Source organism: Lasiosphaeria miniovina, assembly GCF_030549165.1.
Source record: "Lasiosphaeria miniovina strain SMH2392-1A chromosome Unknown B0T26scaffold_1, whole genome shotgun sequence".
In the NCBI taxonomy this organism is placed as follows: Eukaryota; Fungi; Ascomycota; class Sordariomycetes; order Sordariales; family Lasiosphaeriaceae; genus Lasiosphaeria; species Lasiosphaeria miniovina.
Genome location: NW_026848220.1, coordinates 2,997,519 through 3,021,153, shown reverse-complemented (window position 1 = coordinate 3,021,153; position 23,635 = coordinate 2,997,519). Strand labels below are relative to the sequence as shown.

The 23,635-nt window shown below is 54.8% G+C and overlaps 11 protein-coding genes and 1 non-coding gene across 12 annotated transcripts; 5 read left to right on the top strand and 7 right to left on the bottom strand.

Annotated features, from left to right (window-relative positions):
- The first annotated feature begins 369 nt into the window (after window positions 1-369).
- Window positions 370-1,798, top strand: B0T26DRAFT_843436 (Threonyl/alanyl tRNA synthetase). Its single transcript, XM_060447574.1, has 2 exons — window positions 370-539; window positions 611-1,798. The coding sequence occupies exons 1-2, from the start codon at window positions 537-539 to the stop codon at window positions 1,463-1,465; spliced, it is 858 nt and encodes a 285-aa protein (XP_060302677.1). The 5' UTR covers window positions 370-536; the 3' UTR covers window positions 1,466-1,798.
- Window positions 1,669-1,759, bottom strand: B0T26DRAFT_t8. Its single transcript has one exon. It is a non-coding gene; the product is annotated as a tRNA-Thr (tRNA).
- Window positions 1,799-2,110: 312 nt separating the features above from the next.
- On the top strand, window positions 2,111-3,884 carry B0T26DRAFT_685768 (uncharacterized protein). Its single transcript, XM_060440885.1, has one exon. The coding sequence runs from the start codon at window positions 2,450-2,452 to the stop codon at window positions 3,407-3,409; it is 960 nt and encodes a 319-aa protein (XP_060302676.1). The 5' UTR covers window positions 2,111-2,449; the 3' UTR covers window positions 3,410-3,884.
- B0T26DRAFT_36840 (glycoside hydrolase family 61 protein) lies at window positions 3,573-4,822 on the bottom strand. The gene is made up of 3 exons (XM_060434656.1): window positions 4,658-4,822; window positions 3,862-4,578; window positions 3,573-3,811 (listed from the first exon to the last, which is right to left on the bottom strand). The coding sequence occupies exons 2-3, from the start codon at window positions 4,507-4,509 to the stop codon at window positions 3,737-3,739; spliced, it is 723 nt and encodes a 240-aa protein (XP_060302675.1). The 5' UTR covers window positions 4,510-4,578; window positions 4,658-4,822; the 3' UTR covers window positions 3,573-3,736.
- A 2,461-nt stretch (window positions 4,823-7,283) lies between these two features.
- On the top strand, window positions 7,284-8,409 carry B0T26DRAFT_736665 (uncharacterized protein; the record flags this gene model as incomplete). Its single annotated transcript, XM_060443353.1, has 3 exons — window positions 7,284-7,765; window positions 7,797-7,944; window positions 8,059-8,409. 3 exons carry the CDS (start codon window positions 7,284-7,286, stop codon window positions 8,407-8,409), a joined length of 981 nt encoding a protein of 326 aa, XP_060302674.1.
- Window positions 8,410-9,089: 680 nt separating this feature from the next.
- Window positions 9,090-10,405, bottom strand: B0T26DRAFT_670161 (pyruvate dehydrogenase E1 component beta subunit; the record flags this gene model as incomplete). Its single annotated transcript, XM_060439146.1, has 2 exons — window positions 9,090-9,848; window positions 10,025-10,405. 2 exons carry the CDS (start codon window positions 10,403-10,405, stop codon window positions 9,090-9,092), a joined length of 1,140 nt encoding a protein of 379 aa, XP_060302673.1.
- A 486-nt stretch (window positions 10,406-10,891) lies between these two features.
- B0T26DRAFT_685748 (S-adenosyl-L-methionine-dependent methyltransferase) lies at window positions 10,892-12,758 on the bottom strand. Its single transcript, XM_060440884.1, has 4 exons — window positions 12,344-12,758; window positions 12,234-12,268; window positions 11,833-12,154; window positions 10,892-11,775 (listed from the first exon to the last, which is right to left on the bottom strand). Exons 1-4 carry the CDS (start codon window positions 12,554-12,556, stop codon window positions 11,200-11,202), a joined length of 1,146 nt encoding a protein of 381 aa, XP_060302672.1. The 5' UTR covers window positions 12,557-12,758; the 3' UTR covers window positions 10,892-11,199.
- A 663-nt stretch (window positions 12,759-13,421) lies between these two features.
- B0T26DRAFT_745794 (Pre-mRNA-splicing factor slt-11) lies at window positions 13,422-14,597 on the top strand (the record flags this gene model as incomplete). The annotated part of the gene is made up of 1 exon (XM_060444614.1): window positions 13,422-14,597. The coding sequence occupies one exon, from the start codon at window positions 13,422-13,424 to the stop codon at window positions 14,595-14,597; it is 1,176 nt and encodes a 391-aa protein (XP_060302671.1).
- A 253-nt stretch (window positions 14,598-14,850) lies between these two features.
- On the bottom strand, window positions 14,851-15,324 carry B0T26DRAFT_632999 (mitochondrial zinc maintenance protein 1, mitochondrial; the record flags this gene model as incomplete). The annotated part of the gene is made up of 3 exons (XM_060436496.1): window positions 14,851-14,951; window positions 15,035-15,202; window positions 15,270-15,324. 3 exons carry the CDS (start codon window positions 15,322-15,324, stop codon window positions 14,851-14,853), a joined length of 324 nt encoding a protein of 107 aa, XP_060302670.1.
- Window positions 15,325-15,640: 316 nt separating this feature from the next.
- Window positions 15,641-17,032, top strand: B0T26DRAFT_745793 (DnaJ domain-containing protein; the record flags this gene model as incomplete). The annotated part of the gene is made up of 2 exons (XM_060444613.1): window positions 15,641-15,931; window positions 15,989-17,032. The coding sequence occupies 2 exons, from the start codon at window positions 15,641-15,643 to the stop codon at window positions 17,030-17,032; spliced, it is 1,335 nt and encodes a 444-aa protein (XP_060302669.1).
- Window positions 17,033-17,181: 149 nt separating this feature from the next.
- B0T26DRAFT_867001 (uncharacterized protein) lies at window positions 17,182-19,170 on the bottom strand. The gene is made up of 2 exons (XM_060447829.1): window positions 18,363-19,170; window positions 17,182-17,992 (listed from the first exon to the last, which is right to left on the bottom strand). The coding sequence occupies exons 1-2, from the start codon at window positions 18,702-18,704 to the stop codon at window positions 17,657-17,659; spliced, it is 678 nt and encodes a 225-aa protein (XP_060302668.1). The 5' UTR covers window positions 18,705-19,170; the 3' UTR covers window positions 17,182-17,656.
- Window positions 19,171-21,341: 2,171 nt separating this feature from the next.
- B0T26DRAFT_843414 (uncharacterized protein) lies at window positions 21,342-23,451 on the bottom strand. The gene is made up of 5 exons (XM_060447573.1): window positions 22,951-23,451; window positions 22,713-22,875; window positions 22,538-22,624; window positions 22,287-22,450; window positions 21,342-22,176 (listed from the first exon to the last, which is right to left on the bottom strand). Exons 1-5 carry the CDS (start codon window positions 23,121-23,123, stop codon window positions 21,645-21,647), a joined length of 1,119 nt encoding a protein of 372 aa, XP_060302667.1. The 5' UTR covers window positions 23,124-23,451; the 3' UTR covers window positions 21,342-21,644.
- Between the last annotated feature and the right edge of the window lie 184 nt (window positions 23,452-23,635).

The following is a 23,635-nucleotide window of genomic DNA, read 5'->3' as shown; positions in this document are numbered from 1 at the left end:
TCAATTGATCTTGTCAACGCCACGCTCTTCTCTGCGCGTCTTACTAAAAGGCGCAATTCGACTTGCAAGGGCTCCAGGGTTGGTTGGGGGTTGGATGCAGGTCGTCAGCTACGTAATACGCAGGTACGTAACTAACCACCTCAAATACTGAAAATACAATACACATTTTGTATTTCCATCACCAAATTCCGGGTTTTGAAGGAGTGTTGCTGAGCGACGTGACAGCAGAAGTCGTCTGAGTTGTATTTATGTATTGAAAGTTCTGTAAATAATCGGTCGCATACGAATTACATAACAGCGTTGCGTTGCGTTTTACTCGTAGCGTTGGAACGGCACAGGCAGTCCATCCCATTCATCCTCGGGCTTCCAGGGCATTCGACGTCAACTCAAGGGCGCGACAACGCCAAGCTACTGTCTCCTTTATTAACCAACAAGTTGTACCCTTTCTCTGTGTGAAACTGCCATCTTGCGATAGAGTACCTGCTTGTGTTTTATTTTATTGATATTTTACGAGACCCCAACACGCAATTCACAAAATGGTGAGCAAGTCACTTTACAAGATCAATTGCTCCACCCATGCAATGAGAATGTCGGCTGACACGGGATTCAGGGAATCACTGCCGCGAGGACCTTCCTCGCGTTCCACCACAATGCCAAGCTGTACAAGCTGCAGACTGTCGTGACGGCCGTCAAGCCCTTCGCGGCGCTCGAGGAGGCCAACCGGCTCTTGTTCAAGCAGGGCACCGACGAGGACTTTGCCGTTGTCACCGAGCAGACCATCTTCCACCCGCAGGGCGGCGGCCAGCCGTCCGACGAGGGCACCATCTCCTCTCCCCCCAGTAGCGCAGGCGAGGAAGCCACACCATCAATCTTCCGCGTGAGCGCTGCGCGCACGGACGCCGTGCACGACGGGCAGGTGCTGCATTTCGGGCGCTTCGACGCGGGACCCAGCGGAGGACCACCGCAAGCGTTTGCGGCGGGTACGGCGGTGGAGCAGGCCATCGACGTCGAGAAACGAGTGTACTACTCGCGGCTGCACACGGCGGGCCACGTGCTGGGGGCGGCGGTGCGGCACCTGCTGGAGGGCGAGGTGGCGGGGTTCGACGAGCTCAAGGCGAGTCACTTCCCGGACTCGGCGTCGTGCGAGTTCAAGGGCCTGGTCGACGGCAAGTGGAAGGAGCCCATTCAGCGGCGGCTCGACGAGTACGTCGCGCGCGCGATGCCCGTCGAGATCGAGTTCTGGGACGACGCCGACTTTATTAAGAACGGCCTTGAGCGCCTGATTCCCGACAAGAGCCTCGCCGCGCCGGGCGAGAAGTTCCGCGTCGTCCGCATTGTCGGTGCCGAGACCTACCCTTGCGGAGGCACCCATGTCGACACTACCGACCTGTGCGGTGAGGCCACGGTCAAGAAGATCTCGAGGAGCAAGGGGATATCGAGGGTTTCGTACGCGGTGGCGTTATAGCGACGGTTGTGCTGTGGATGTGGGTGACCCGCCCGCTGGGTAAATAGAAATAGACGTGTTTGGGGGTTTTCCTCGGCGCGGATGAGAAGAAGCAAGGAAACATAGTGAAATAAGATGGAACAACAACAAAAAAAGAGGTACAAAAAGATTTGACACCTTTCACATACAGAGGCGGAAAGGTGCAAGAGAAAACGGATCGCCGATGCCCACACTCAGACTTGAACTGAGGACCTCATCATGAAACAGTGTTGAAAGTCTCTACTAGTAATAGCTCTACCCCTGGGCCATGCGGGCTTGTGAATTGATGACTAATCTCACACCCATTTTTCTTTTATTCGCACTGGCTCGATTGACTGTTGACTATCATGGAAAACATTTTGCTTCAATTGGCTTACTTGGCTTAATTGGCTTTGTAGTGATGCTCGCTGATTTGCTCTCGTGGTTCGATTTTAGTTGAGTAAGCAGAGTCGTACTGAAGTGAGTTGAGTTCCCGTCCCGGAAAAAGTGCTAGCTCAGGAAGGGCACTTGCACCGACTTCTACGCACCTGCCTATAGGGGCTGGTCCGTGACTCACTTTCTTGGTAGCATTAAATGCTAACTCCGATGCAACTGCCCCGTGGTTACTTTAGCCTAGGAGCAGTGATAGTAAGCCCGAAGTGTGGTGAACTCGAGCCGTCTGCAGAAAACGGCGATCGCTTTCTCCAATCTCACACATGCAAGTCTCGCTGTTGTGACTCACATGAGTAAACGAAAGGTATTGAAGCTCCCATAAGAACCGCCTTCTGTGAAAGTTCCGGAGAACATTAGAACCAAATACCAGTATTTCGTTCCGATCATCAACACACTTTTCCCCTTTTTTAAATGTGTATCGAAGGTGTGACTCAGGGACAACACCACAAACGAACTCATCACAAATCCTTGAACAACACACATCTAATAGTGCAAGGAGAAGGATAAAATAAAATAAAAACATAAAACAGAACCATGCCATCCCCCACAGACACCCAGGCCCCCGTCCCTGCCCCCGTCCTTGCCCCCGTCCCTGTCCTCCCCCTCTCCGCCGCATCCAAAATCGCCTCGTACGCGATCCAGCCGGCGTCCGGCGCAAGCCAACTGAGCCAGCGCATCGAGCTCAGCCAAGCCACGCACCGCATCCGTTTGGTTAACGCCTGGGGCAGCAGCAGCAGCACCACACTTGGGCCCGGCACGCGCGTCCTTGAACTCGGGTGCGGGCAGGGCACATGCACGCAGGCACTGGCGGAAGCCGTAGGGCCCGGCGGACACGTCGACGCGGCGGACCCGGCGCCGCCGGACTACGGGCGGCCGTTCACGCTCGCGCAGGCGCAGGCGCACCTGTCGGCGGGGCCGGTCGGCGGGCGCATCGCGTGGCACCGGGCGGATCCGGTATCTTTTCTCAGTGACACGGAGAAGACGTGGGACGTGGCGGTGCTGGCGCACTGCGTGTGGTACTTCCGCGACGGGGGGGAAGCGGAGCTGGGGCGCATCCTGTCGGCGCTCAGGGGGCGCGTCGCGCGCGTGCTCGTCGCCGAGTACGCGCTCCGGGCCACGGAGCCAGCGGCGGCCGCGCACGTGCTGGCGGCGCTGGCGCGCGCGACGCTCGAGGCGCACCGCGGCGACAGCACGGAGAATATTCAGTCCGTGGTGAGCCCGGCGGGGATCAAGGCGGTCGCGGCGGGCGCCGGGTGGACGGTTGAGAGTGAAAGTGTGGTTGTGCCGGACGCGGCGCTGTCGGATGGGTTCTGGGAGACGGCGACAGTGACGGCGCAGGACTTTGTCGACGAGGTGGAGGAGGCGGTTGGTGATGAAAGGGTGAAGAGTTTGCTGAGGTCGGCAAGGGATGCCACGGTTGCTGCGGCGGAGGCGAATGGTGGCGTTAAGAAGGTCAGGACGATGGACGTTTGGGTTGCTTCCCTGACTTGTTGAGGACTCAATAGTGTCGCTGTTTCAAGTTTGAGTTGTGCAATGTCGATTATTGAGAAGTGATAATACGCCTTTCTATTCTTTACTTTAGTCGGGCATTTCTTTTCTTTTCTTTTCTTTGGAAGACAGCAGTGTTGAAGTAAACTGTCGGTCAATGAACATGCTGCAGACGAAGCGTCTTGAAGTCTCCCCAAGATTAATGCAACTCAAGATACCATGCAACGGTAAAGTGGTAAATGGGTATTGTGTTCTATTGAAAATATGCATAAATCCGTCCGAAATCCTCAAGGCTACAAGGCCGTAGCTAGGCCTATCCCAAGCATACACCCCTTACGCGGCGAAGCCAGACCATACCGGGCCACCCGGGCAGGTATAGGTTGTAGCTTTGCTCGAGTAGATATCGATCTGTCATGAATTAGCCTCGGCACTGATAATAGATAGTATTCGGAACTCACGGTGATGCCGGGGTCGCTCTGCGGAGCGTAGCCGGGAATGGAGAAGAGAAAGTCGGTCGGCGGCGCCGCTGTTCCGCTGCCGGTCACGACGAGCTGAGCACACTCGGCGTAGAACTGGGGCGTGTTGGCCTGGTGGAGAGCGAGCAGCTCGTGCCGTATGAGGTAGTTGCCCGGGGCTAGGCTCTTGGGGACGACGGACGACCACTCGAGGTTCTTGACAACTATGGCCGTGCCCCAGTCGTTGGAGTCAAGAGCAGTGCCAAACAGGCCCATCTGGTCGATCTTGAACCACCCCTTGCCGTCGCCGTCGCACGAGGCAAAGTCGGCCGCGCACTTGAACATCCACACCATGACGGGCCCTTGCTGGTGCGTCCACTGCTTATACACGGCGGTGACATTCTCGCCCGCGGCAACACTGGCGCTAAGCTGCGCCGTCGTGCCGCCGTTGCACCGCATCTTGGCGTCGGTGACGGTCAGGGTAGGATTGTAGTCGGGCCATGGGAACTGAATAGTCTTGGGGCTGGCTGCGGGAGCGAACCCATCGTAACCTGGGTAGATAGTACTGCCAATGGTGTAGCTGGTGACAGCGCCGTGTCCTGATACAGCCGAGGCCAGGGAAAGCACCAAGGCGAGGGCCTTGAACGACATGTCTACTTAGTGTCTGATGCGAAGAGAAGTACGAGTTGAAGGTAGTAATCGGGTGTTGTATGACAGGTTGTGTCAGACTTGAGCGGTGACTTTAGCGAGGAAGAGAGCAGCTGGGAAGATGATGAAGGAAGCAAGATAGCAGACTCATCTTTGACCTCTCTTTATATACATCTCGTCGGAGCCCGGAGGCCCCTTTCCTGGATGGGCGGGCATCTAGAACCAGACGCATATCTCTTCGGCGCTTTCCACGGGTCATGCGCCACAGAGCCATGTCTAGGCTCTCGAACCTGCCTACGGCATCAATAGCAATATAGCGGCATGATGTTGACTCCATGTCACCATATCGGCCGTCGTATGCCTTGGAGGATGACGACGCTGTGGCGCCGCCGTATAGTGAGCGGAATGGAGATAAACCGGCAAAGGCCACGGCCTGATCGGGCAAGAACAGGCATATACCGCACGGCAGGGCCCGGAGGTGTACCTACGCAGACAATTCAAGGAGAGCTTAGTATCAATTTCCAGGTAAAAGCGTGGGAAGGCTACTAGCAGATAAACGGCAAAACATGCGTCGAGTCTCCATGCGAGGGGAGCTGGGAAAGCGGTACAAGACTAATGCACGCGCTGATCTCGGGAACACTCACCTGGGCATGCCCCAAGGCTAGATAGATGCTAGGAGCACAGCAGCGTGGGGTCCGGGCATAATCTGGGAACTAGGTAGACCAGGCAGTGATTGGGTACCAAGCGGGACGATCGGCACCCGTACGTCTCGTGTAGAGTGCCCAATGACAATGGGGCTGCAATGGAGACGGCAAAGCCCCGCCATAAAGTGCTTTGTCCGTGGAAGGCCGACGGCAGGCAGGCAGTAGACTGGGAAGGCAACCCGGCAAGAAGCGGGAAACGGAGACGGGAGACGGGGTGCGAAAGAATAATAACGAAAGAGGGGGAATCTGGACAGGCAAAGGCGAGGAAGGCATGGCATGGTATTGCATTGTGCTGTATAGAGAGATTGACACTTAGGTAAGCATATCGGATCCTCCACTGCGCCCCGAAGGCTATTGGGACCTACCTAAGGTGAGGTAGGTTGGCGCGGCACAGTACAGTAGGTAGACATGCTCGTTTTCCAACGGCATGAAGGAGGCGGAAAACGCGGCCGAAATTGAGTAGAGTGCTGAATTGGACATGGTGGCCGGGGTCCGTTGGTGCCCAAACGGTGGGCCCCACAGCCCGCAGTCCGTTGACCCACGCCACCCGCTGCAAAGCTAGAGCTTGGCAGGCTTGGCAGGGGAGGAGGCTCTTACAACGTCACTTCGTCTTGTCCAGATCCAGATTACTTATACTGGCGCCAGCAATGGGCCCAAGCCGCCGCTCCAGTAAACAACATTGTGGACAACGTTAGGGATTGACCCGTCTTGCTCGTTTGTAACGGGTCCATTGACTTGTTTCAAGATTCCATTCGTTGTAGTCCAAATGTATGGTGCTGCACGTCGGTGGACGGGGGAAATTCGAGGTTCGTGAATGACTGTATCCTCAACGTTTCAGATATTGCCGCTGACGATTGGATGGCTGCCAGACGATAGAGACATTCTTGTCGATGATTTGCTGCTTCTTCATGATCTCGTCCACAGGTCTCCTGTCCTTGCCGCTCGTCTCTACTTATACCGCCCGTGCCTCATCCAAATGTCCCTCGATAGTGGACGAGTGCCCTGTCGAGCAAAGATGGCACTGGCGGGTCTTGAAGATAGGTTTAATGGTAGGGGTTGGTGAAGGCGAGGGCTGCTCAACCTTCCTCGTACGTGTCCTCCCCCAGCTTCGTGGCCGCTGGCCGTTTGAGGCAGCTTTTGTGCATCGCAGTCACACAGACGCACAACTCGATTGAGTGGGCTGTTGGCTCGGCGTGTCGCCAGCTTCACGAGAGACAAGGTGGTTCACATGTGTTATTTGAAGGGAGTGGTTGAGACGGTGAAAGGGAGGCTAAGCGGCCTCCTCGCCGTCTGTCATTACCTAGCGAATGGGGTCAACTTGGGCGTGCGACTATGTGCAACTCGGAGCGGTGACACAGCGACTTTTCGGGCTCGGACCTGCAGCCAAACTCCCAAATTTCCTCGTAGATTCCAATTGTGGCCCTGGAGAATAATAGCAGTGGTTATCTCTTCATCACAGGTTGAACGGTAACTGAATCGTTCCTCAATACAATACGCTGCTGGGCATTCCAGCTCGGACCCACCAAGCTACCGACCGCTCCTTCCATCTCAAGACAGTAGCCAGCCATTTAACTGAACTTCCACAATCTGAACCCCTCATTTCCTGCCTCGTGATTTTGGGGAGGTTAGGAACCGTGGCCTGGCGTCATTTGCAACCAATTTCGCCTTTTTCCTCTCGCTAGCCCCGAGGTATCTGGTGGCAGTGAGACAGCTTCCTCTGCAGCACCCCAGACAGTCGAGGGTTCCTTCAAGGCATCCCTCGCCTTGAAATTGACGGTAAGTCGATCTTTTCACCTTGAATCGCAGCTTCTGGTCGGCAAATACCCCCACATCCGAACCTCGAGACCCTCCTACCTCCTTCCAAAGCCACTACATCTCACTCCCTAAACCCCACCTCCCCGTACGTACGCACCTGCCTCATCGCATCCCAACCACCATCGCTTGTGAGCAGAAATTGAAGTAAGAGATCGTCATAGTCGGACTAACGACAAAGCTCTAGTCTTGCTGTTTACAGCATAAACTAGCAAAATGTCGTTTTCGCTGTCTTCATCGAGACCGTCGTCTCCGCCCGAGATGTCCGAGCAGCAACCTCAACCTCAGCAAGCTCTTTCGTTCCCCCGCAGCCTCCAACCTGGAGCTGGAGAGTCGAGCCAGTCTGGTCAGCCGTACAAAGCGTTCGGCCAGCAGTACCAGTACGCTGAGACGTGGTCGAACCCGCTCCCAGAGATTGCCTTCGGCGGTGGTGGCCATGGCGGCGAGACCAGCCAGGGACCTGTCGCAGCTTCACAGGCTGACGGCGGAGCGGATTCGGAGGTAGAGCACGCGGAGCGACGGGGTGTGAACGAGGCATCGGCCTTGCCCCCCGACCTGGCGAGAACCAGCTATTCCGGCTCCCTCTTCCGCGGAACCGAGGTAACTTGGGTCCCGCCTACCCCAGACCCGTGGTACAAGAGAGTCCCCAAGATGTATTGGCTCTACGGTGCTATCATCACCGTGGGAACTATTGGCGTTATTCTCGCGATTCTCGGAGGCATGGGCATGCTGAGCGCACAAAAGTCGGTTACCTCTATCTCAGAATGACTCCAGCTCTACTATGGCGGCCTGGGCGACGCCTGCAGTGCTAACGTCCACAAGTTCGGCTGCCGTACCTCCCGCTAGCACCACAACGGCGAGCGGAACGTCAACGTCGTCATCTGCTGCTCCATCGTCGACAACGACTAGAGCAGCTCCCACGGTATGTGGACCCCAAACCTTTCCCTACCCCCTTTTCTATACATATATTAGCTTCCAGACTTGTCTCGGACCACTATATCTCAAACTAACTAATCTCTATATCCTTTCCGGACAGGGAGTCCCGCAGTCGTGCACCAACACGTCGTCCTTCATCGACAACATCCGGTTCATCAGCGGCGACTACCAAAACTACAACACCAGTTTCGGCAAGGCGGACTCGGCCGAGGGCTGCTGCAGCCTCTGCTACGCCGGCACGCAGGGCTGCGTCGGCTGGCTCTACGAAGACAAGAATCCGTTTACGCCCTGCTCCCTAGCCATTATTAGCGGCAGCGAGCCGGGCCCAGACGCCAAGTGCCCTCACGGGTACGCCGCGCAGACGATATTCTCTTCAAATGGAATGGGAGACCCCGGCGTGGCTGGGATGGGGCCGTGCAGCAAGAGCCAGCAGGTCAATGAGAGAGCCTGAAGGAAGTTGTGAAGGAAATGCCGCGGCGTGTGTGGATTACATCACTGGGAGCCGGATTGTGTCGTGTTTACCTCAGTAGACCCCGGGAATGCTTCTTCGAGATCTACTCAAGGCGGATATATTATTCGCTGGGATATTTTCCACAATAGCCGGGATTTCTAACGACGTGAGAGGTTCGAGCATCTGCTAGTGCCTCGCATTCAGTGAAGGGGACGAACATTTGGGACAAGGTTACGGGATTTTGAGGCAGCACAGAGAATATCAGAACCAAGCTGCTAGATATTCTCAGGGATGAAGGATTAAGCTCGTTGAGCTGGTAAGCAATTGGGCAAAAATACTGCACCGGCGATTTTGCAACCATCACGGCGTATGATATACGTACATTACAATCACAATCACCGAGCTGGGAATGGGTTGTTTTGTTGGGGTATGTTTTGTGTATGTAAAAGCCAAAAACACATCGTAAAAGTACACGCGACTTGCAAGAAAAGCCTCTCTATAAGACCCGATTACCAACCTGCTCTCCAAACCGTGTCAGTACACGAATGCAACACAATGGTGAAGGCCAAGGATAGAGTAAAGCAATGTCCATTCTCCGGCTCGCCATCCAGCACGCCCTAATGAACCCATCCATCTGGCCTCCCGCTGACCGCTTCTCCCAACCCAGAACTATCTTCATCTTAAAGACGGAGAAGCTTCGCGGCGTACTTCTCAATCACGTCCTCAGACGGGAAGCTCATCTCCTCGAGCTTGGCAGCGTACGGGGTCGGCACGTCGGCACCAGTGACACGCTGGGCCGGGGCATCCAAGTAGTCAAACGCATACTCCATGGTCAGGGCGAGGATCTCGGCACCCACGCCAAAGGCCGGGAAGCCCGACTCGACGACCATCAGGCGGTGCGTCTTCTTGACGGACTTGACGATGCTCTCAATATCGATCGGCTTGACGCTGCGCAGGTTGATGACCTCGGCGTCGACGCCGTACTTCTTCTTAAGGCTCTCGGCGACCGTCAGGGCCTGGCCGACGCAGCGCGACAAGCTTACGATCGTCAGGTCCTTGCCAGCGCGCTCAATCTTGGCCTTGCCGAAGGGGATCACGAAGTCGTCCTTCTGCGCCGCCTCCGACATGGGGAACGACTGGCCGTACATGAGCTCGTTCTCGAGGAACACGACGGGGTTGGGGTCGCGGATGGCCGCCTTCAGCAGGCCCTTGGCGTCCTCGGCCGACCAGGGGGAGACGACCTTGAGGCCAGGGATGCTGCCGTACCACGCCGAATAGTCCTGCGAGTGCTGCGCGCCGACACCGGACGCGAAGCCGTTGGGGCCACGGAACGTGATGTTGCATGGCTGGATACCGCCAGACATGTACAGCGTCTTAGCGGCGGAGTTGACGATCTGATCGATCGCCTGCATGGCGAAGTTGAACGTCATGAACTCGCACTGTTGCACCACCACATTAGCTTCCGTTATGCTCTTCCTCTGCTCGTGCTTATTCCTAGAGTTCCGCGCGAAGGCGCCTTCGGCAGGCGGAAACCTTGTTGGATAGCCGCCGATATGTCGATAGGCGAGGACAGTAGCTGACAGATACCTAGCGTGGTCACAAATGGAGTACTCACCACCGGATGCAAGCCGCTCAACGCAGCGCCAACAGCCAAGCCGCAGAAGCCGCTCTCGGTGATGGGAGTGTCGATGACTCTCCTTTCGCCGAAGCGGTCTAGCAGGCCCTTTGTAACCTTGTATGCGCCGTTGTACTGAGCCACCTCTTCGCCCAAGATGAACACCTTGTCGTTCGCCTCGAGCTCCTCAGCGAGCGCCTCGTTCAGGGCGTCACGGACAGTGTATTCCTTAACCCCGGAGGCATCGGCATAGGTTCGTTTTTGTAGTGGCGAGACGGCTGCTGACCGGGCGAGGAAGGGCGATAACGTCGCGGGTCTGGTGGCCTGGACTCGTGCAGATGCGGCAGCCAGCCGGGTGGCCGGTCGGAGATAGCGGGACATGGCTTTGAAGGCGGCGTGTAAAGCTTCGAAGGAAGACAAAAGGTGAAAGAATTGAAGCCCTCAACGATCCGACTTGCCCGGTGTCAACTTCGGCGACGACGGGAGGATAGGAGCACCGAGTTCTGAGTTGCTCAATTGATTTGCCGGCTTGCGAGGCGGGGCAATGGCAATCAAATGAGGTCGGCGGGTGGGAGAAATGTGGTGATGCTCGGGGTTGAAAGATGTCAGCGCAAGAGGGAATTTTTTTTCTCCAACCAAGGGAAGCTCCGAATCTAGCCAGCATTTTCGGACCTGGGAACGTTGAACCCCAACAGCAAGTCGACGCTAGCGCGTGTGCGGATTAGCCAGCCGTAATCTGGTCCGTGCATCGGCTGAATCCATCTTAAGGCTTGAATCTTGAACTTCCGAACTCACTTGACAGGCCTCTAAGCTGCTGTCCACGAGCGGTCCTCTCATGGCGTTTGCAAAACATGTCAATTTGCAACTTCTCCATAAGTATGAGGTACTTTATTCAGGGATGTTCTTTAAGAATCGAGCAACTCATACTCGACTCGACCGGTGCCTCCGATACATCTAAGGTAATAAAAGTTTGTATGTACATGTACAAGAAAGCTAAGCAACGCGTCAGCTGTCAGAACCTAATTGACAGCTCCATCGGCCAGCAAGTATTAAAAGGCTTCCTAACTCCCGTTCCCACGCAGAGAGCTTCCGTCATCCGCATTATGCCCCCATTTCGTTACCCCAAAAACGCGCAAGGAAACACGCAACTATAATAATCCAATGCAGGTTGGTACCTAGTTGGCCGGCTTGCGACCGACCATCAGGTACATGGGTGTGAAAAGGTTCTTCTTCGCGCCAGCAACAAGACCATCGGCGCCCTTCGCGAGCGAATCGGCAGTCTTCTTGGTTCCCTTGGGCGCCAGGCCAACAATCTCTAGGAGACCGGTGAACAAATGCACGGCACGGCGGGCCACATGTGTCATCCGGAAGACGGTAATGAAGTCCATGTAGGTCTGCATGTAACCAAGCTCGCCGGCAATCGGCCAGTACCAGGGAAGAGTGTCGGGGCGCTGCGCCAGGTCCTCGTGGTGGACGAGCTCGAACCCGACTGTCTTCATAGCATCAATCGCTTCCGAAATCGGCACCATGTTCGAGATCCCGTTGCCCTCTTCGATCGCGAGACGAATGTCACGGTGCTCCAGGTTGTTGTTGTCATAATCGTCAGTCATGAGCCACTCGTAAACGCCAAACACGCCGCCGGGCTTCAGGACGCGGAAGATCTCGCCGTACACGCCCTCAAGCTTCGGCGCATGGACGGTAGCCTCAATGGCATAGACGGCATCGAATGTGTTGTCGGCGAATGACATTTGCTAGTGCCGTTAGCAAATGGACTGGAAGGTGTCTTCCTGGGCAATGGTCGCACATACCATGAAATCGCCCTTGACAAACTTGAGCTGACCCGAAAGACCCTCCTTGACAGCATAGTGTGTGGCGCGCTGAATTTGGTAGTCGTTGTTGTTGAGGCCGGTGATGTGCGCGTCGGTGAACTTGGCAATCTCTCTTGCCGGCCCACCAACACCGCAGCCAACATCGAGCACCTTCATGCCCGGCTTGATGCCAATGTTCATGGCGAGGAAATGCTCATGGCGAGCGATAGCCTGGTAGAAGCCCTCGCCAACCGAGAACCGGCAGAAGTGGAAGCATTGACCCCAGCCATACTCGTAGAAATCCGTTGCGAGGTTGTAGTAACTGCGCAAAGAGACTGGTTAGTATTGGCGCAGTAACAAGTGTCAGGAATAATGTGAGGACTGGAACGGGTCGGGCTTACTGCTTTGTCAAAGTCGCATACTCCGCTGTGCGAGCCTGATGCCATCATCCGAGTCAGCTTACACGGTACGCAGCCAGAAAGGGTTAGAGCGGTGATCACGGAAAACGCACCTCGCGGTCGGCGTCCGTCTCGTTCTCTGCCGTCTTGCGGTCGAAATGCTTGAAGTACTCGTCCACGGCGAGCTTCTGGGCCTCTTGGTCCTTGCCACGCATGGCAGCGAAACCGCCAGTGGCCTTAGCAGTTGTGCCATGCAGCGCCTTTGCGAATTCGGCGTCGCGCTGGTGATCCTCCTTCTGGAGGGCGATGTTAGCTTTGACACCCATGATTGCAGACTGCCGGCGATAGGCAAGAAAAAAGAGGGAAAAGACGTTGTATTTTAAAATGCGATACTGGAAACCGATTAAGTCCACAGGATAATGTGTTACTTTAAGTACTGGCGGGGATAGCTGGGGAAAAAAGTTTCCTGGACCCCTTTTAAGGACTGCAGCTTCTTCACAGCGGCCTGCCAGGGTGCAGTCAACCGACATGAGCCTACACTAGCGAATGCCATGGGTCAATTGCTGGAGGTGGCATGTGCTTCTCGGCCCCACCCTGCATTGGCAAGTGGCATTGGCTAGACTGTGGATGCAGTTCCCGCCAATTTCCCTCTGTCCAGTATTGGATGCAAGCGTGTTGCACGATTTGTTGACCGGTATCGCAGTCCCAACCAGAACGACAATACACAATACATACGTCTACCGAGATATTGCATGCGTTCAGGTTCAAGATTGTTATTGAGTGAATTGACAGGAATTAAGTATCGTCTTTTATTTTACCTATTGCATCTTTTTTTCCTGCGCCGTAACGAAACCCGGGCCCGAGATCTTGAATCCATCCAGATCCGTATCCGTACGCGGCAACACCCGAAAACGCGGGTCAGGAACGCTCGATCCGAATACGAATAAGAGCGCCACGCGGATAAGAAAGGCAAAGCCACAGGTGGTGATTACGAAAGGCTGATAAGATTTATCAGCCACACTATCTTCTCCACACCACCCCGGCAACTTTTTACCACCTCAGTCAAGGCGAGCACTACGCACTCACCCCACTACAAGTTCTACATCCAAACCGCCCGTCGCATTTTCAAGCACCTCGAGTTCGTTTCCGTATCGCATCTCTCCCAAAGCGACAACACACCGTATTCGCAATATGCCGCCCCAGATCAAGCAGGACCTTAACCGGTCTGGCTGGGAGTCAACCGACTTCCCGTCAATCTGCGAGTCCTGCCTGCCCCAGAATCTCTACGTCAAAATGCTCAAGGAGGACTACGGCGCTGAGTGTAAGCTTTGCACGCGCCCCTTCACAGTCTTCAGCTGGGCCGCGGACCGCGCACACGGCCGCAAAAAGCGCACCAACATCTGTCTTACATGTGCGCGACTCAAAAATGCCTGCCAGTGCTGCATTATGGATCTCCAGTTTGGCCTGCCCATCGTCATCCGAGACAAGGCCCTCGAGCTCATCGCCCCCGGACCCCAGAGCGAAATCAACCGCGAGTACTTTGCGCAGAATAACGAGCGCGCCATTGAGGAAGGGAGGGCCGGCATTGAAGAATATGAGAAATCAGACGAGAAGGCGCGCGAATTGCTGCGTCGCTTAGCGCAAAGCAAGCCGTACTTCAGAAAGGGAAGGGAGGTGGACGACGAAGGGAACACGGTCTCTGCTGGCTCATCCGGGCCATCCGGGAATGGAGGTGCGAGAGGTGGAAATCCGGCCGTCGGCGCGGGTGTTGGCGGACCAGGCCCTATTCGCACCCGCGATTCACGAGCTGCAGCTGCACTTGGCGCAAGACCGAGAGGCGGGCGAAAAGGACCGATAATCCCAAATGCTCCTCCTGGACCCAAGGACTGGATACCGCCATCCGACACAAGCATCATGTCACTTTTTGTGACGGGTATCGAGGACGATCTTCCCGAGCACAAGATCCGCGATTTCTTCAAGCCCTTTGGCAAGATCAAGTCGTTGGTTGTGTCGCACATGACGCACACCGCATTTGTCAACTACGAAACTCGGCAGGCCGCCGAGGCCGCGGCCGGAGAACTCAAGGGGCGTACTGTAATCGCCGGTTGCCCTTTGCGCATCAGGTGGGGCGTACCCAAGGCAGTCGGAACTATGGACAAAGAGGAGCGCACCGCAATGCTCCGCGACGGCCGGTCTGCTTTCTCGGATGCAAGACGGAAGGGTGGACAGGGTGGGCAAAGAGATATCACGGATGGAAATGCGCAAGGAGGGCAAGCGGCTGCCCAGGCAGACGAGCTATCCAGTCTTGATTTGGCTCCACCTCCTGGAGCAGACGATGTACAATACGCCAGCCTCGCTGGTAACTAAACGAAAGGAAAAACATATCCGGCGTCTGTCTATTTGGCAAGGTGTTAGGGGCATTATGGTTTCATGACATTTGGGTAGGGAGTCTATGTACATCGTGCTCTTCTAGCATTACACGAGCTGGTGTTTGGTTACATCGAGGGATATCACATGTACTATATATACTACAAGGCAGCTTTGCGCTACCATATGACTGCGTCCTGCAATTAATACTCTTTGCAGTCAAGTCTTGTCCCCGTCTCCTCATCGTGTCCTGCTACCTATCCGAACACTTCTTCCCGTCTATTGTAACCGTTTTTCCGTCGATCTTGATGGTGTCGTTGTCGCCCCGCTCGGTATCCTTATGTATACGAAGTTCTGTTGCAAGAAGTCAGCGTCTCTGCGCATATCTAGCTAATTGAAACAGCATTCATCATATCAAAGGCAAGGTTAGCACATACTATACCTATCTCCGTCCTTCTTCCCCTGAACGACGTTGTGTCGCAAGGCGCTGGCTATCTCCTCAGCCTGCTGGACTCTTGCCTTGACATCTGGGCTGTCAATTCCCGCAGTCTCTCGGAAACTGTCGCGTATTTGCTGCCGTGCGGCACTCAGCACGCGGGTATCGCCTAGAAAGCGATATCTGTGAGCAAGAAGTCGCAAACGAGGGATGCCCTAAGAAGCAGACGAAGGTACCTTCAAACGCGACTCTAGCAGCGCGCATCAGATGTCTATATGCTTGCAGCGCCATTTTAAAGACAGACAAGGCCTGGTCAAGCCGATGCAAAACGTGGCGAGTGCGGTCTGGGGGTTTGGAGTCGAACTTGAGGCTATCTTCTGGTTGTCACAAAAGCTCCAGCACGCCTGCGCAATGGCTGCGGGCCGAAATCCCCAGAAATCGTACCCTCGATTTGATTGGCCAACAAGGGCTAGCTGTGGAGACTGCAGGGGTTGAAAAATTCCCAACGGCCCAAGAAAAGCCCCTCCACCACAAACCAACATTGACTCCGAACTTTACACTCTGTACTCTCACCGGCATTCCAAAATTAACCCATCGAGACAGCAAAATGGCCGCCACTCTGGTCTCACTACCGGCTCTACCTGAGAGATGGGCTGCCGAGAAGGACTTCAAGTCTGTTGGCAAGCTCACCAAGGACAGCGCGACACAGCGGACAATTGAGCCTGTTGGCCCTCACTTCCTTGCCCACGCCCGCCGCGCCCGCCATAAGCGCACCTTTTCCGAAGACGACCGGATACAGGCCCAGGAGCGCGCCAAGAAGGTCGAGGAGGACAATGACAGCGAGATCAGCGAGCCCGAGGACCCTATGATGCTCCAGCGTGAGGCCAAGGACTGGAAGGTTTGTTGTCCCAACGCACACAGGCTGCCGGCCGCGCCGCTAACCAAGCCAATCTAGGGCCAAGATCACTACAAGGTGCTCGGCCTCTCCAAGTACCGCTACAAGGCCACCGAGGACCAGATCAAGCGTGCCCATCGCAAGAAGGTGCTCAAGCATCACCCTGACAAGAAGGCCGCCGCCGGTCGCACCGAGGACGACAACTTCTTCAAGTGCATTCAGAAGGCGACCGAGGTCTTGCTCGACCCCGTCAAGCGCCGCCAGTTCGACTCGGTCGACTCGGAGGCTGATGTCGAGCCGCCTACCAAGAAGCAGCTGGTCAAGGGCAACTTCTACAAGCTGTGGGGCAGCGTCTTCAAGGCCGAGGCTCGCTTCAGCAAGACAAAACCTGTGCCGCTATTTGGCGATAACAAGTCGACCAAGGAGGAGGTTGAGAACTTCTACAACTTCTTTTACAACTTTGACAGCTGGCGGTCGTTCGAGTACCTTGACGAGGACGTGCCAGACGACAATGAGAACCGCGACCAGAAGCGCCACATGGAGCGCAAGAATACCAATGCGCGCAAGAAGAAGAAGGCCGAGGATAACGCCCGCCTGCGCAAGCTGCTCGACGACTGCTCGGCTGCCGATGAGCGTATCAAGCGCTTCAGACAAGAGGCCAACGCGGCCAAGAACAAGAAGCGCCTAGAGAAGGAGGCTGCCGAGAAGAAGGCGGCCGAGGATGCGGCTGCCAAGAAGGAGGCCGATGAGAAGGCTGCCAAGGAGGCGGAGGAGAAGGCCAAGGTTGACCGCGAGGCCAACAAGAAGGCCAAGGAGGCTGCCAAGAACGCCGTCAAGAAGAACAAGCGTGTTCTCCGTGGGTCTGTCAAGGATGCCAACTACTTTGTGACTGGAGATGCGCCCGCCTCCACCATCGAGGCAGTGCTGGGAGACATTGACCTTGTCCAGGCCAAGATCGATCCCGATGAGATCGCCGCTCTCTCCGCCAAGCTTACTGGATTGAAGGTTGCCGATGAGATTAAGGGTGTGTGGACGGATGAGGTCAAGAGACTTGTCGGAGCTGGCAAGCTCAAAGGTGACGAGATCAAGGCTCTCAAGTCATAATATGCTCGTTATGGGTATGTGTATTAGAGGGCTCTTGGTGGTAATGACTGCAGTTAAACAAGCAAGAATTCATGTTAATATACGTCACTGGAGATGGATAGCCGATAGACAATTGCGCCACAGCCTTCACTTTTATGGAATGCGAGACTCTCACTCGAGATATCAGATTTATTTGTCCCGGGTTTGTCTAACTTAACTCGTCCAAACTGCCAACAATTCCTAGTGATATCTGGCGTTCAATGCCACCAACAGTTGGACTGATTCCCATTCTCCGTCTTCATTTGCTGGGTTGTCGTTTCTGACAGCGTCAGCAGTCCTTGGCAAAGTGGGTCATCTCCCGGCAGCCCATACTCCAACAGTACCGGTCTGATCATCACATCATGCCAAAGCGGCCAGCCAATCCCTTGTATGTAAGGACATGACTGGCGTCGACGACCTCCAATCCTTCATGGCCCCGAACTAGGTCAACGACCTTTTGCTCGACAATCTGTAATGCTCCCTAAACTAGAGCTATCCTCAAATGGCGAGAGACAGCTGCATTTTTCATACAGCAATATACCCAAAACTCTGATTCGCCAAAACAGGTTATCCCAACGGCTGCAAGTGTACAGGCCGTATAGCATCTCACAGCTCTGCCAGTCGTCGTCGTTGCTTCGCCGTCCAAAAGGTGGCCTCCTCGTCCTCGCCGTCGAGCCGCACGGTAACCTTGTCGTCGCCATCGCCGTCGCCGTCGCCGTCGCCGCCGATCAGCATGCAAACCTCGCCCACAGGCTCCGCCAGCTCGAACCCGAGCCGCGCGTAGAAGCCCCGCGCGTTTTCGGCTGTCGACACCACTAGCGGCACGCCCGACAAGTCCGCTACCGACCCGGCGACGCCCACTAGCAGGCTGCCTGCTCCACGGCCTTGGTACTGCGGGTCGGTTGCGAGGAGTTTGAGCGTCCATGCCCGGTTCAGGTGCTGCTAGTTGAACAACTCTGCGAGCGCGGTCTTCTCTTCTTGCAAGAGTAGGTCGAGCCGGTCTGTGCGGGTAGCGCGCGCGAGCATCGGGTCGGCGGGCAGAGATGCTGCTGTGGGTTTGGTGGTTGCTGTGGTGGTTTTGGGTGTGAGCTAGGTTAGCTTGCTTGAGGCTTTGCATGGGGTTTTCTAAGATAAGGGGGGGGGGGGGGGGGGGGGGGTTTCAAGAGGTGGTGTGCGGCGAGGGAAAGGAGGTGGATAGGAAGCAGTCTGAGTGAAAGCACGCACTTGGAAACAGCTGGTCAAAATAGACGCTGGCGTCCTCCGGGACGATCCTTGACGGCAGACACAGCTGCAGGGCGTGGGGTCGACTTACGAGGGGCACCTCGAACGGTTTCAAGTGTCGTCTCGCGCGGGTCCGTCTTCTGCACACTGGGATACGTCTCCCGCTGGTCAGCTGCAGCTGGCAGAAGTCGACGACCTTGCCCAAGTCGGCCGGGGCCGCGCCGGCCGCGACCTCGGCGACCATGGCGATGGAGCACGCGTCGTGCAACAGCCCGTGGACCGTCCGCCGCATCGTCTCCCGGTGCGCGACGGGATACTGCGCTCGGTATGGCGCCACGTACGCGACGATCTCGTCGTCTTGGAACGCCGCGGCGAAGACCTCTAGTAGGCGCTCGACGTCGCCCGTTTGGGCCGCGCGCACTGAGAACTGCATCGTACGGTGGAAGGGGGTAGGTATTTCCGGATGTTTTGGTTCGCAAGTTTTTTGGGGTGGAATGGGGATGATGGGAGAGGTTTTGTTAGAATGAAATGGTAATCAATCACTAGTGAATATTGAGAAAGAAAAAAGTGAAAGAATAAGACGCGTTGTTTGTGGTTGGCTTTGATGCGTTCTCATTACGTGTTACGCGGTAATTGTTCGAAGCCCATACAACTAGAGTAGAAATTCTAGGCGACCACACGTAGCTAGATACACAGGGGCATGGCTTTGAAAACGGCTGGGTGCAAGTCGTTCGTTACGAGCAGATGACCGGCCCAGCAGCCAGCCACGTCTAGCGGCGTTGCACGGGGAAACGATGGCTAGCCCTGAGCTATCCATGTAGCTGGTAAATATTTGGGATGAGGGTCTGTTTTGTTGTCTCTCGCTATTCTTTTTCTTTCGAGGGCTTAGACTGGATGTTAATTCTAGGAATTTAGATGAGAGAAAGCCTACTAAAGAGCCAAAAAAAAAAAAGATATCATCTTGAGGCGGAATCTAGATTAGTCATCGTTGTCATGATGATTGATTCAAGGTTGCCAGAGATGTTTGTAAATGATACAAGCCTGCTCATGTGGGTCTCGGAGGAATTTTGGAAGGGTAATTTGGCCAAGATTTGGTCCTTTGTAAGGTTGTAGGGGCCAGACGATAAGTTAGGTGGGGGGGTAAGCGAACACTACTGATTTAGAACATTCTGTATAAGCAGGAGTCCCAACTAACCCTCCAACAAAAGAAAGGGTGATCTTTTTATTTACAAAACTTCAATACAATCTTTGATATCCTCTGAATCATCCGCTTCTTCCGCATCTTCTAAAACCTCTGCTGCACGCCCTACAGCTCTCTGGGCCTCACGAATAGTCTGAATATTCGCAAAGGTGGTATTTGGATCTTCTTCAACCTTCTTCTTCTTTCTGGCTCTTATTGATTCGAGAGTGTGTTCTAGACCTTCAATCTTTCGCTTCCTAATAGCCAGTTCAAAGGCCTGTTCATCCAAAGCCTTACCAATCTTTCTGAGGAAGAGCTTATCCGCTGGCATTGCTTTGATGATGCGTGCGAACTTCTTTGCCTGCTCAACGTAATCACGTGCCTTTCTAGGAGTCCTCCACTGCACCCGATCGTCTCCATAATCCTCCAGAATTGGCATACGGAGTGTGCGAACCTCTGGGGTAACTATAGTAGTTCTTAAGGGGCGTGAAGTATTAGAATTCTTGAGGAGGAGTGGGCTTCTTAGCGGTTTGTTGACATTCAAGGGCCAAAGGCCTGATGCCTTCCATCCTGACTTAGCATTACTCTTAGTAATTGCCTCTGTGCGTGAAATCTGGTAGCATTCCAGAAACGCACGTTTTCCGGCTACAGAAGAGTCGTCAAAGGCGTTAGCAAGAAGGTCCTCAAGCCGTCTGCGATAAAGTCGTTTTAGGGGGCCAAATATGGCCAAATCTAGGGGTTGGAGGACATGGGAAGTATGGGGAGGCAGATAAATAATGTGAATATTGTTTGTGAATGCCTCCCACATATAATCGGCAGTTGTGTGGCTGCCATGGCCATCAATAATAAGGAGTCGTTTCTCAGAGGAGTTTGCTGGCTTGGTGAGAGGAATGAACACATTTTTTAACCATTTGAGGCTTGTCTCATCGGTAGTCCATCCTTTCTCAGTTGCTGTAAAGAACCAATCCTGAAATGGCTTCATATCCAAAGGAAACCATTGTTGTTGAACGCTTTTCCCCTTAAAAATGACCAAAGGAGGAAGGCAACGGCCAGCTGCTGAGATGCATTCGACAAAAGTGGTCCAAGTGCGGGTTCCAGGCTGTTTTTTTTGAAGCGCCTTAAAGGCACGGCTTCCAATGACAAGGCCGTTGGTTCCTCTGCCTTCCATAATACCAGATTCGTCCTTGTTCCAGCGATTCTCTGGCTTAATCGCCTTGATAGCTGGTGTTTGGAAATGGTTGAACCAAGGTCAAATTGTTGACTCTGTAGCGCAGTTGACGCGGACCGAATCGACTCTCTTGGCCCTCTGAGTCTTCAAAATTCGATTGCGGTTAAGAAAGGCACGGCACCACCCCTTTCCAAGTGGTAAGGAGTCCCCCCTTTCAGCTAGAATACGGCGTGCAAGCTCCCTGATCTGTGCATGTGTAGGGGGCAATCCTAAATCTTGTTGAAGAAGAATCCATTCGACTAAACGATCCTCTTGGGTCTGTGTAAGCCTTTGCTCATCTTGATGAGCAACATTTCGAGGAAGGGAGCCATGTAGACGGCCATAAAGGGTGGAGGGTGGAACGTTCCATTTTCGCGCGACTTTGCGTAATCGATGTGTTCTGACGGCTTCCTCGCAAGCCTTGCGGAGGTCTTCTTCTGTATATGAAACCATTGTCAAGAGAAGAATAAAACGAATTGAAGATGAAGAGAATTGGAAAAGAATTGGTTGAGTTATGGGCTTTTTATATAAGAGGGTTGGTTGTGTTCCTCGCTTATCTAGAATGTTCTGGATCAGTGGCGTTCGCTTACTCCCCCACCTAACTTACAGGACAAACTCAGAGGCTACTAAATCGCAAGACTAGCAACTACAAAGACCAGACTAACATCCCAAATGGCACAGGTAATAAATGAGGGCCTTCCACACGAGCATGCTTTGTGGGAACGAAATCAGGAAAAGAATCGACTTAATATGTTCTACTTTTAGAGGCCTAGGCAATTCAGTGTTTTGCTTCTTGCGTTGATGCTGACAGCTGACCATGTAAGGTCTTTGCTCGCACAAACATGTAGATGGATGCTGCCTACATCTAGGCTTCAGTCTCTCCGACACGCTCCGTTCGCACATCCATCCGTCCATGCAGACAGACATCATACCAATGGTGATTTTTCTCTCAGAACACATCTGCCCTCACATACACACACCCTCTCTCACTCATAGACGTAGCAAAACGGCCCGTCAACAGTACTGACCAAATCCCGGATCTTCCAGACCTTATCACCAACAACATCAAGATCAATAGGATCATCGAGGGTCTGCAGCTTGCCAAAACCCATCATGGACGTGCCACCCGAGATGACGAGCTGGCGTGTCGAGAAGTTCTGCGTCTGCCAGATGGACCACGTGCGGTCGATCATGCCGTGGTGGACCCAGAAGGCCGGGTCGTTGGGGCTGGTGTAAAAGTCGCCGCCCGGGTCGCCCGCGATGGTGAAGTGGCCGGCGTTGTGCACGCCCATGCCGCTGCCGGGCCCCACCGCCTGCATCGCCGTCTGGAACGTGCCGACGTCCTTGCTCGACGTGATGAGCGACACAATGTCCTGCGTCCGCGCGTACCGCGACGTCAGGTAGTTGGAGATGTCCCGCCGCAGGCACCGCGGGTTGTCCCCGAACCCGTCCGCCCGCGGGTTTGCTGGTGGCGCCGGGTCGATGGCCGGCGATACGGGACCGAGTCGGACCGTTACGCTATAAGTTGGGACAGGTAAGCAAGAGTCGGAGATGAGGTACATTTGGGGGTGGAGGGTTAAAGGGGAAGGACGTGTCATGTGAGGCTTCAAGGACCTGGGAGGGCTAACTTCTTGAACGGCCCCGTCTCAATGCATCCGCCTCCGTTCCCGGCCGGCGCGAACCCCGATGCCCGGTGGTTGGTCTTCTTGCCGTTGCCGCTGAAGCTCGTGTCGGTGCCGTCAAAGATGGGCGATTTCTCTGGGTCTTGCGCCCAGCGCCCCCAGTCCCAGTACTAACCAATCACGGCACATGTCAATTCATAAATCAAGGATGACGAGAGAGAAAATAGACATCCCAATTGGGGTGTGGAAGCACTGACAGGCTGCACTCCGGTATAGCCGCACTCCGTCTTCAGGACTCTGTGGAAGGACCAGAGGTAGAATCGGTGCCATGAAAGAAAGTTTCCCTATTTCGAGGTTTGTTTAGCGGATAGTTCGGTCTGTTATCGGCGCGGTTGTATTCGATAATAATAAACGCGGATGTAGTTCACCAACCGTGTTGTGGATGGACAGCGTCTGGTTCATGTGGACGGCGACAAAGTCGTCGTACCGGGTCTTGGCCCCGGGGTATTTCTTCTGGTCGAGTTTGGACGGCTTCGACATGATGCAGAGCATGGCGGCGATGTACGACTTCTTGTCCGCCGTGGTGAAGTTGCCCCTTGTGGTGCGATGGCGGCCTCAGCTTGAGTTTCTGGGCTCAAACAGGGTTGAGATTGATAAAAGAAACACTCACCACTCCCTGCGGACCTCGAGCTTGTCCTTGGTGCACGTCTTGGACTTGGCCAGCTGCGTATTGAGGTTCGCCCTCCCCTTAGTCTCGAGATCGTTGACCGCATCTCCACACACGAGGCCTATCAGCAGTAGCCAGGGCACTGCGAGCAGCGCAAAGGCAGACAGGCGGGCCATGATAGTTCTCCGGATGACGCGGCGCGGCTTCAAGCTTGGGTTGAGAACTGGCGCTGGCGTAACTGGGCCCCCGACGAGAGTAATAAAGGCGGATGAGGGTTCATTATTATAACCCCCAGCTCTATACTAGCGTCTGTGCCACCTGTGGGTTGAGCCAGCCCCGTATTACATGGCCTTTCGGCATTCAGGCTCTCACAAATAATCGCTCCTCTTAAGGGTGCGCTAAGGGGCGTGTAAACAAGGTTCGCTAAGCTTGGGTGCAACTGTGCTCGGTTGGCGTCCGGGTCCCGGCAAATACCCGCCAGCGTGATTTCATGCGGGCTGATGGCTCGGCAAGGGCGAGGCGAGGGCCAGGGGGGGATCTTTAGCGGTGTCTGTACATGTATGTTAGAATAAAAATAGTCACTCGGAGGGCGGATGCTGTTCGGTAAATGGCGGCCGGGCCCTGCATCAAAGTTTTGAAACGCATCTCGTGAGGTGAGCAGAGGGCAAACGCAATCCCAGCTCGCCGG

What these genes read in the sequence shown, in the direction of transcription:
- B0T26DRAFT_867001 (XM_060447829.1), bottom strand. Translation starts at nt 18,704, where the DNA reads ATGCAGTTCTCAGTGCGCGCGGCCCAAACGGGCGACGTCGAGCGCCTA. An exon ending in AACCGTTCGAGGTGCCCCTC is followed by an intron (nt 17,993 to 18,362) that starts GTAAGTCGACCC and finishes TTGTTCAACTAG; the next exon opens with CAGCACCTGAACCGGGCATG.
- B0T26DRAFT_685768 (XM_060440885.1), top strand. Translation starts at nt 2,450, where the DNA reads ATGCCATCCCCCACAGACACCCAGGCCCCCGTCCCTGCCCCCGTCCTT.
- B0T26DRAFT_36840 (XM_060434656.1), bottom strand. Translation starts at nt 4,509, where the DNA reads ATGTCGTTCAAGGCCCTCGCCTTGGTGCTTTCCCTGGCCTCGGCTGTA. An exon ending in AGAGCGACCCCGGCATCACC is followed by an intron (nt 3,812 to 3,861) that starts GTGAGTTCCGAA and finishes AATTCATGACAG; the next exon opens with ATCGATATCTACTCGAGCAA.
- B0T26DRAFT_843414 (XM_060447573.1), bottom strand. Translation starts at nt 23,123, where the DNA reads ATGGCCCGCCTGTCTGCCTTTGCGCTGCTCGCAGTGCCCTGGCTACTG. An exon ending in CGCTGTCCATCCACAACACG is followed by an intron (nt 22,625 to 22,712) that starts GTTGGTGAACTA and finishes ACCTCGAAATAG; the next exon opens with GGAAACTTTCTTTCATGGCA. An exon ending in GCTATACCGGAGTGCAGCCT is followed by an intron (nt 22,451 to 22,537) that starts GTCAGTGCTTCC and finishes GTGATTGGTTAG; the next exon opens with TACTGGGACTGGGGGCGCTG.
- B0T26DRAFT_685748 (XM_060440884.1), bottom strand. Translation starts at nt 12,556, where the DNA reads ATGGGTGTCAAAGCTAACATCGCCCTCCAGAAGGAGGATCACCAGCGC. An exon ending in AGACGGACGCCGACCGCGAG is followed by an intron (nt 12,269 to 12,343) that starts GTGCGTTTTCCG and finishes TGATGGCATCAG; the next exon opens with GCTCGCACAGCGGAGTATGC. An exon ending in TATGCGACTTTGACAAAGCA is followed by an intron (nt 12,155 to 12,233) that starts GTAAGCCCGACC and finishes CTCTTTGCGCAG; the next exon opens with TTACTACAACCTCGCAACGG.